The sequence below is a fragment of the Nomascus leucogenys genome, chromosome 1a (genome assembly GCF_006542625.1).
Source record: "Nomascus leucogenys isolate Asia chromosome 1a, Asia_NLE_v1, whole genome shotgun sequence".
Classification (NCBI taxonomy): Eukaryota; Metazoa; Chordata; class Mammalia; order Primates; family Hylobatidae; genus Nomascus; species Nomascus leucogenys.
The window spans coordinates 78,650,823-78,661,632 of NC_044381.1; the positions used below are offsets into that span (position 1 = coordinate 78,650,823).

Below are 10,810 nucleotides of genomic sequence, written 5' to 3' on the forward strand. Positions count from 1 at the left end.
TACTAAGTACTACTACTACTACTACTACAATGATATTTACATAATAGACTGAGTTACATTTCATAAAGACATATCTATATAAGAATTTTTAAACTTGCCTGTCTATATAAGTTTTATAGAGATTTTTTAAAAACCAAAGAAAACTGCAAAATAAGATCACTTACCTATTTGGCATTCTCAACTATCTGGAACAGCAAGGAGCCATTATGATGATGCATTTGGTTTGTGGGGTGTCTTGAAAAGTCAAAATAATATAACAAAGCTGATGTACTTTACTCATTAGAACAATTCTTCACAATTTAATATTAATTTTAGATATACATAGTTCATGTTTGATAACCACATCAATACTGAGTGAAAAATAGCATAGTGGGAAGAGCAGGGGAGGGGAGGTAGGGATCTGGAGACCTAGACTGTACTTCCATATCGCAACTAGTGAGCAGTAGGACTTTGAGAAAGTTACCCAATAGGCCTCAGGGTTCTTATTTATAAAATGGGTATGATAGGCCTGCCTTATCTATCTTGGGAACTTAAGTAAGGTCAAAATGAACTAATGAACTTGAAATGTTTTATAAACTGAAAATGCTATACGAATGTGAGATTGATCTTGTATTTCAATAGTCCCAACAATATCACTGCATTGTTATATTCGTGGAATAAAAGGACAATATTTAACTGTTTGACTCTACAATAGTGTCAATTTAGTCGTGTTCAGCTCTATTTTATAAAATAGGGATACGCATACTGTAGAAAATTTTCTGTTAAATTAAGCTTTGAAGGCCAGGTGCTCACGCCTGTAATCCCAGCACTTTGGGAGGCCAAGGTGGGCGGATCACTTGCGCTCAGGAGTTTGAGACCAGCCTGAGCAACATGGTGAAATCCCGTCTCTACAAAAAAATATATATATAAATTAGCCATAATCTCAGCTACTTGAGAGGCTGAGGTGGGAGGATCACTTGCTTCCAGAGGCAGGGCTTGGTTGCAGTAAGCAAAGACCATGTCTCTGCACTCCAGCCTGGCTGACAGAGTGAGACCCCGTTTCACCAAAAAAAAAAAAAAAAAAAAAAAAAAATTAAGCTTTTACTTTTAAGGTGATCACTTCAGTAATCAGGAAAGTTATCTTATGTATATTATATTCCTTAATATTGGAGAACTAAGGAATTATGTATTAAAAGAGCTCGCTGGGTATTTCAGAAAAAAAAAAAAAAACAGCTATATTTTCATATAGAATTTTTTTCTTTTCAGAACTACAGTTCCTGAGGAAGAACTAAATCCAAAGATACTAGCTTTGCAGAATGCTCAGAGAAAGCGAAAAATGGAACATGATGGTTCACTTTTTCAAGCAGTAGGAATTGTAAGTATGAGAGTAGTAGGTTTTGCTTTTCTAGCTAATGTGCTATTTCCTGTGCGTGTGTGTGTTTCCACATCTCTTCCAAATAGTAAAGTTATATTTTCAGAAGTTATACATTGGGTTTTTTTACTCTGTATACACTGGTTTTTAAAAATACAAATGTTTAATAAATACATATTCCAAACAATTCCAGTGTATTTTGAGTTAAAAAGTGAAGTTCTCCCCTTACTCCACCCTGAATATCACCACCAATCTCATTCTCTTCCCTTTAAGTTACTTTGCCTTATTAAAAGAACTGCTGTTGGCCACGCACAGTGCCTCATGCCTGTAATCCCAGCACTTTGGGAGGCCAAGGTGAGGATCACTTGAGGTCAGGAGTTCGAGACCAGCCTGGCCAACTTGGTGAAACCCTATCTCTACTAAAAATACAAAAATTAGCCAGGCGTGGTGGTGCACAACTATAATCCCAGCCACTCTGGAGGCTGAGGCAGGAGAACAGCTTGAACCCGGGAGGTAGAGGTTGTGGTGAGTTGAGATCAGGCCACTACACTCCAGCCTGGGCGAGAGAGTGAGAGCCCATCTCAAATTTAAAAAAGAACTGCTATGTTTTGGGGTAAGTCAATAGTGGTATAATACATTCTGATATTTTCAAACTAAATTAACTGGAAAGTATTTATAGACAGAATGGTCATAATGGATGGCAAATAACTTAAGGAATTCAAAATAATTTAGGGTAGTATTTAAGAAACTGCCTATAATGTTATTAAATTTACACTGATTTCAAGGTTTTTGGTTGTTTAAAAAAAAAAAATTCAACAAACTAAACTTGAAATAACTTTACTGTTTATAGGGAACATTATTACAGCAGCCAGACGATCATGCAGCTACTACATCACTTTCTTGGAAACGTGTAAAAGGATGCAAATCTAGTGAACAGAATGGAATGGAGCAAAAGACAATTATTTTAATACCCTCTGGTTAGTTTATTCTTTCTGACCTTGAACATCACAAAGACAAAATACATTAAACATTTTTATTTAGGAGATTTAATCTAAGTGAGAATGACTTTGGTTCCTTAGCAAGATTAAAAAGTAAAGTTGCGGCTGGGCACAGTGGCTCACACCTGTAATCCCAGCACTTTGGGAGGCCGAGGCAGCCAGATCATCTGAGGTCAGGAGTTGGAGACCAGCCTGGCCACCATGGTGAAACCCCGTCTCTACTAAAAATACAAAAATTAGCTGGGCGTGGTGGCGGGCGCCTGTAATCCCAGCTACTTGGGAGGCTGAGGCATGAGAATTGCTTGAACCCAGGAGACAGAGGTTGCAGTGAGCCAAGATGGCACCACTGCACTCCAGCCTGGGCGACAAGAGTGAAACTCTGCCTCAAAAAAAAAAAAAAAGTAAAGTTGTATGTCATTTAATGGTCTTAATACAGAGATTATCATTTCAAGGTGGAGCTTTTCATTTTTAGTAATTTTATTTGACTTATCTATGTCCATGTGCTGTCAATATTGATAGAAGCTGAAATTTGTGGATTTTTATGACTACTTTTCTTTTTTTTTGTTTGTTTGAGACAGGGTCTCGCTCTGTTGCCCAGGCCTGGAGTGCAGTGGCATGATCATAGCTCACTGCAGTCTCAAACTCCTGTGCTCAAGCTCAAGCAATCATCCTACCTCAGCCTCCTGAGTAGCTTGCACTACAGACATGCCTCACCACACCTGGCTAGTTTTTGTAGAGATGGGGTCTCACTATGTTGCCCAGGCTGGTTTCAAACTCCTGGCCTCAAGTGATCCTCCTGCCTCAGCCTGTGCTAGGATTACAGGCATCAGTCTCGATGCCCACCATATTTATGCCTTTTTCCAAATTGTTATTTCTTTGTGCCTTGATTGTATCCTGTAAACATTTCTGACACAGCAACAGTATCACTTGATTATACTTTTTTACATAGTTGTGGTTTTGCCAGGTAAACTAAAAACCCTTCCAGAAGTTTGCTTTATTTTCTATGATACCTAACACACTGTGGGTGTTTAATAAATATTCATTGACTAGATGAATGTATACTTAGGTATCTCTTTTGTTTTTCAGATTTAGCATGTAGACTGCTGGGGCAATCAATGGATGAAAGTGGATTACCACAGCTGACCAGTTATGATTGTGAAGTTAATGCTCCTATACAAGGCAGCAGAAACCTACTGCAGGGTGAAGAATTACTCAGAGCTTTGGATCAAGTTAACTGAGCTTTTTCATAATTTCATTCCTTTTTTTGGACACTGGTGGCTCATTACCTAAAGCAGTCTATTTATATTTTCTACATCTAATTTTAGAAGCCTGGCTACAATACTGCACAAACTTGGTTAGTTCAATTTTGATCCCCTTTCTACTTAATTTACATTAATGCTCTTTTTTACTATGTTCTTTAATGCTGGATCACAGACAGCTCATTTTCTCAGTTTTTTGGTATTTAAACCATTGCATTGCAGTAGCATCATTTTAAAAAAAATGCACCTTTTTATTTATTTATTTTTGGCTAGGGAGTTTATCCCTTTTTCGAATTATTTTTAAGAAGATGCCAATATAATTTTTGTAAGAAGGGAGTAACCTTTCATCATGATCATAGGCAGTTGAAAAATTTTTACACCTTTTTTTCACATTTTACATAAATAATAATGCTTTGCCAGCAGTACATGGTAGCCACAATTGCACAATATATTTTCTTAAAAAATACCAGCAGTTACTCATGGAATATATTCTGCGTTTATAAAACTAGTTTTTAAGAAGAAATTTTTTTTGGCCTATGAAATTGTTAAACCTGGAACATGACATTGTTAATCACATAATAATGATTCTTAAATGCTGTATGGTTTATTATTTAAATGGGTAAAGCCATTTACATAATATAGAAAGATATGCATATATCTAGAAGGTATGTGGCATTTATTTGGATAAAATTCTCAATTCAGAGAAATCATCTGATGTTTCTATAGTCACTTTGCCAGCTCAAAAGAAAACAATACCCTATGTAGTTGTGGAAGTTTATGCTAATATTGTGTAACTGATATTAAACCTAAATGTTCTGCCTACCCTGTTGGTATAAAGATATTTTGAGCAGACTGTAAACAAGAAAAAAAAAATCATGCATTCTTAGCAAAATTGCCTAGTATGTTAATTTGCTCAAAATACAATGTTTGATTTTATGCACTTTGTCGCTATTAACATCCTTTTTTTCATGTAGATTTCAATAATTGAGTAATTTTAGAAGCATTATTTTAGGAATACATAGTTGTCACAGTAAATATCTTGTTTTTTCTATGTACATTGTACAAATTTTTCATTCCTTTTGCTCTTTGTGGTTGGATCTAACACTAACTGTATTGTTTTGTTACATCAAATAAACATCTTCTGTGGACCAGGCCCCTTTGATCAGCTTTTATGTTCAAATATTAATAATATTTGCCTCAACACCTCCAACTCATAAAATTGTTTGCCAACAATTTAAGCACTTATGAAAATTACATGGTACTGGTTATTTCTACATTTATCTTATTGCCACCACCTTAATGTATGTTGAGTCCCTAAATGTCATGTTAAATAATAACAACCATAATATCCCATTGAAAAGAGTATGTTGTTAGAAAAGAAACGTCATTTTTAAGTTTCTGAGCCTATTAAAATGCTCAAACACAAAATGTTAGTATTTTTAAAATATGAATGGGATGAGTGAAGCAGTTCTCAGCATTATAGTCACATAATGTTACAAAGGCTAGAGTTTCTCTGAAGATTTCTAATCTATTCCCATTAACAGATTAATAAATTTAGACCTCAAATGAATAAATTGCCCAAGTTTTAAAAGTAGTAGATGGCAGACCAAAAATGTAAGCTTAAGTTTCCTGACTCTAAAGTCAAACTTAGAACAAATTTGGTTTGTTTTTGTTTTAAGGATACTGCATTTGAAAACAAAGTAGCTTTATTCTTTTCCTCCTGTATTTTTCTTTTACAAAATAGTTGTATTTCTTTTATACTGATAATCTCATTTTTAAAAATCAGTGTAGAAAGATATTTTTTTAAAACCGAAAAATCACTATGAATCCCTGCACCTACAGGTACAGAAAATTATTTTTATGAACAAATTATGTAGGAAGTGCCAGAGCCTTAGGTCCTGTACTCTGAGGTATATATACTGAACAAAAGGAACTGAGCCACAGATCTCTTAGGTAACTGTTTTTTTTTTTTTTTTTTTTTTTTTTTTGAGATGGAGTCTCGCCCCCCGGGGTTCACACCATTCTCCTGCCTCAGCCTCCCGCGTAGCTGGGACTACAGGCGCCTGCCACCTCGCCCGGCTAATTTTTTGTATTTTTAGTAGAGACGGGGTTTCACCGTGTTAGCCAGGATGGTCTCGATCTCCTGACCTCGTGATCCGCCCGCCTCGGCCTCCCAAAGTGCTAGGATTACAGGCGTGAGCCACCGCGCCCGGCCTCTCTTAGGTAACTGTTTTTATCTTACAATGGAGGACAGTGATTACAATTGTATGAAAATTTTGGAACAAAAGTTAACAATACTAAGATTCAGTGCAAAATTTGGGGGGGGCACAGGTATACTTAAGCACAAACACTGTGACCCAAAGTGCTTCAACATTTAGTTACAGATAGTAGTATACTAGAAGTGGTATTTTAGAATAAAGTAGTTGCTTAGTATTCACAGGTCACAAATCAAAAAATTATGCTTATGTAGCAAATTAGCTTCAGTTGAAAACTATTTGTAAATGAGTAGATTATGTAATGACCAGGAGTTCAGGAAAATGACTTCTGAAAGCATTGAGAAGGGAAAGCCACGTTAAAGGACAGTACAGCTGGAAGGAAGCAAGTACCCACTGCTCAGTCACTGAGAAAACAAGCTATTTGGAGTGCTTTAAGCTACGGAATAGTAGAACTAGCCCTTCCCAATTTTATGCACCGTCACAAATTTCTTCATAATGGTTTAATCCAAGGCTTATAACCCAACCCTGGCAACTATAATTCTAGAATAGTTGTTCTCTCCTTAATATTCCTCTCCCCTCCTTATTTTATGAAACAGCTGTATTTCTTTTATACTCATAACCCAGAAAAATGTTCTGAGTATAAAAGAAATGTAGCTATTCCATAAAAATACAGGAGAAAAAGAATAAAGCTATTTTAATTTTTTTAATGCAGTATCATTAAAAACAAACCAAGTTCTAAGTTTGACTTTAGAGTCAGGAGACTTAAGCTTACATTTTTGGTCTGCCATCTATTACTTTTAGAGCTTGGGTAAATCTTCACTTGAGATCTAAATGCTATATATAGTTCATTCATAGCAGTACCAGATAAGGGAGGAGTATATCTATACAGTATATAGTCTTGAAGAAGTGATCTAAGGCTTAGAGCTTTTGAGGTGGCCATCAGTGACTCCAAAGCCCATAGAGCTAACCACCCTGCAGTGCTAGCCAATCCAGTTGATCATACCCTTTTCTCCATTGTTAACTGTTTGTTTAAATAGCAAACAGAAGGCGGCAATGGAGGTGTGGAAAACTGAGGGTCCGATGTCACTTGAAAGTAATGAGATCACATAACACATTGAGGGAATGTCCTAAGAGGAGTGGCAGGGCATAAATACAAATGAATAAAAGTGTTTTCAAGTGCTATTTAGTGGGTTCTGAATTTGAACTAGAGATTGAGATCTCCAGTTATGGAGACATTAACTCACATTAACGAGGTAGTGAATGGGAAAGCACAAACTATAAAAGACTGTATCAATGTATGGTATTTTTTCCCAGAGCTGTTTTGACTTAATGGCATAATAGATATGTTTAAGTTTTTATAACCTCACGATTATCATCCCAAATCTTACTTTCCTCCTAGAAACCTCTGTACAGAAAAGATGAACTTAAAATTACTCACTTTGTAGAAACTTAATCTAAAAGTTCAAAATTTTTAAGTAGCAATACCTAAAACAAGTTGCAGAGTAAAGAATCCTCTTTTTTCTTTTTTTCAACATTAAGATTTGGTTAAATAAAACCTTTGCAAACATGTTGCTAGCTGGAACCAACAAAAATGTAAAGAAAAAAAATTTTACTTTTTTTTTAAGTTTTCCACTAACCACTTTGCTCATATTTCGTTCCTTTAAATAGAGGTGAACCTGTCGTCCCAGATCATTTTACAGAGAAATAGTGGAATTCGATATAAAATAGTCTCCCTGTAGGATAAAAGTTATACTTTACCATAAATCTTCCTATGAACGCCTTCTGGAGCTTTGATATGTTCACACCTTTCAGAGGTTTGGACATAATTTTTATTCTTACCTGTAGTGGATAGTTTTTCCAAGACGCTGCCCAGACACCCGATCTCCGTGTACTATTGAATTTCCTTTATTCCCTTGTCTTGGCTCCATTCTGGGACGGAGAGGAAAGACAGGTGCCTGAGAGCAGGTGTCTTCCCCAGCGGTCAGAGCCCCGCGGGGAAAATACCAAGCATGCGGAAGGGACCCGGCACCCTTCTGTTCCTGGTGCGGCTGGCGCTACATGATGAGGATGCGAAACTCAAGCCAACCCAGAAACTTCCCGAGCCCCGCCCGGCGCGCGGCAGGCCACGCCTCAGTACGTGCTCGGGCGCAGCACCGCAGTCCCGGACCCCGCCCGCGGCCCCAGCCGTGGGTTACGGGGCTCCAGCCGCGCAAGGCGCGGTGGAGTGGCTGCTGCCTGCTCCGCGTACGTGTGGGGGCGCATGCGGGAGGCCCTGGCCGCTCCTGGCCTGCGAACGGGCGGCGCCAGGCGTGGGGGGTCAGCCTTGGGCTTTGTCTTCTGGGACTTGTCAAAGTCGGAAGCCTAGTGCTTCCCCAAACTTTGTTTGTTAGATGGGTGGGCGTGGGCGAATGGGACTTGATGTATTGCAGAAGAGCTGTCTCCCGAAATTCCCAAGCAAATGCTTTGGGGTATGAAGCTTTTTCTTTGTAGAATAGAAAAAGTTGAGTTCTAACAGATTGGATCGTGGTTAGCTATATAATACTTTTTTAAAAATATTAGACATCTAATAAAAAATAGAGGAGTTCTATGTTTATTTAAATATATTCCTCTTAAGGCACTCAAAGAGTTCGTTTATTTTAAATAAAGCACGTTGAGATATGCCTAGTTAAGGATCTCGAAACTTTAGCTATCCCACTTGGTGCCGTTTTTATTTTGGTGGTTTGGGGGGGGTGGTTTTTTGGCCTTTTTACTTTTTTGATTTTATTGTATGCCAACTATTCAGAATCCTTTGGGAGAAGATAATCTTGTTGGACAGAAGGGAGATGAGTGTATAGAATACGGAAAAAGCTTGGAGCCTTAATCTCTGTAATAATTGGTATGTTCAGATTGCACAGTGTATTGTAAAGTACAAAGCCAGGTATTGTTTAGAATAAATAACTTCGCCTCTGCATATCCACAGCTCACTACATTTTACATTTTATTTTCATTTGTTTCCTTCAGGAAAATTCATTGTGGTTTCCTCAAATAGAATTTCATAGAAAGCAAAGGTACTACTTTTCAAAAGTAGTTGAGGTGTTTTAGATACTTTTTTACTAATAAAAACTGATCTGTAGCCTCACTCATCATATGTGTGTGTATTTGTGTCTCTTTCTTCCCCCAGATCCCAGTAGAGGACGATGAGCATTTTGGTCACAACCATTTAACCAGTCTTTAAGAAATTCCAAACTTTCCCTCACCTGCCTGTCTTCTGAGCCCTTCAAACTCTTCCAGCCTCTGCCCATTACTCAGTTCTCTGAAAGGAAAATAAATCTCAAAACCACAAAATCACTAAACCAAGGGAAAAGTCAAGCTGAGAACAATGTCTTATTTAGGAATAAAACTTATATATGAAGTTGTCCTGCCTAATCGGACCAAATCAATGTATATCTTACACATTGATTGATGTCTCATGGCTCCCTAAAATGTACAAAAGCAACCGAATCACCTTGAGCACATGTCTTCAGGACCTCCTGAGGCTGTGTCACCAGTGTGTCCTTAACCTTGGGAAAATAAGCTTTCTAAATTGATTGAGATTTGTTCTAGATACCTTTTGGTTTAGAGTTTGAAAGCCACTTCCACATCTTTATAGCAATGCCTCAATCCTGGTACCAATTTTCTGTGTTAGTCCACTCATGTGTTGCTAAAAGAAGTACCTGAGGCTTGGTAATTTATAAAGAGGTTTAATTGGCTTATGGTTCTGCAGCCTGTATAGGAAGCATGGCACCAGCATCTGCTTGGCTTCTGATGAGGCCTCAGGAGCTTCCAATTACGGCAGAAGGTGAAGGGGGAGCCAGCACATCTCATGGTGAGAGAGGGAGCAAGAGAGAGAAAGAGGAGGTCCCAGACTCTTAAACAACCAGATCCTGTGTGAACTAACTGAACAAGAACTCACTTATCACCAAGGGGATGGTGCTAAACCATTCATGAGGGATCCACCTCCATGATCCAATCATCTCCCACCAGGCCCTACCGCCAACATTAGGAATCACATTTTATCATGAGATTTGGAGGGGACAAACATCCAAACCATGTCGTGTATCTCCCTGGAGGGACAAGCTGCCAGCATTTCTACCCGCTCTCATGTTCTGTTGCAAAGGCTAAATTCCAGATGAGTGTGGCCTGGAGAATGGAAAGACTGGGGACTCCTTTCCTCCTTTCAGACTGCATTCATAGAGCAGTGGCTCTATCCCAGGTGCAGCAGACCGAGAGTAGTGGAGCCCCAGTTGCCCTTACTGCAGCTCACATATAGGGTGCGAGTTCCATGCTAGGACAGGCAAGCTGAGAAGAATGAATGGAAGCTACTTCCCCCTTGCAGAGCCTTGCTCATAAAGCAGGAGAGTCGGCCGGGCGTGGTGGCTCATGCCTGTAATCTCAGCCCTTTGGGAGGCCAAGGCGGGCGGATCACTTGAAGTCAGGAGTTCAAGACCAGCCTTGCCAACATGGTGAAACCCCGTCTCTACTAAAAATACAAAAAGTTAGCCAGGCATGGTGGCAGGTGCCTGTAATCCCAGCTACTTGGGAGGCTGAGGCAGAACAATCACTTGAATCCGGGAGGCAGAGGTTGCAGTGAGCCAAGATCGCGCCACTGCACTCCACCCTGGGGAGCAAGAGCAAAACTCCGTCTCAAAAAAAAAAAAAAAAAATGCAGGAGAGTTACTCTGCGAGAAGAAGGTGATCGTCCCCATCCTCAGCTCTGGCTGGAGCAGTGGCTCAGAGATTTTGCTCAGGGGGAGAAACATCCATAAGAAAAGAAAATTCTGAAACTCTTCCCAGAAGAAATTAGTTTATTTGGAACGGAGTAGAGGAAAACTTGAACCTAAAGGTGCTCTTGAAAACAATGGATATTTTGGTTATAAGCAATTAAGAGGAGGCTAGTACCTTCTAAAAGCAACAAGCTAAACTGCAGACCACTAGTTTACCAGAGAAAGCTAGGGAAGAGATGGCTAA

The 10,810-nt window shown here is 38.8% G+C and overlaps 1 protein-coding gene across 4 annotated transcripts in view; it reads left to right on the plus strand.

The window, feature by feature from the left end:
- The window catches only part of HIF1A (hypoxia inducible factor 1 subunit alpha), a 53,011-nt gene extending 48,250 nt beyond the window's left edge, over positions 1 to 4,761 (plus strand). For all 4 annotated transcript variants that reach the window (XM_003267779.3, XM_012504390.1, XM_003267781.4 and 1 more), the window contains exons 13-15: positions 1,246 to 1,354; positions 2,202 to 2,328; positions 3,436 to 4,761. In XM_003267779.3, the coding sequence (XP_003267827.1) occupies positions 1,246 to 1,354; positions 2,202 to 2,328; positions 3,436 to 3,587 (388 nt within the window). In that variant the 3' untranslated portion in view covers positions 3,588 to 4,761. The remainder of the gene's footprint in view (positions 1 to 1,245; positions 1,355 to 2,201; positions 2,329 to 3,435) is intronic.
- Positions 4,762 to 10,810: the final 6,049 nt, after the last annotated feature.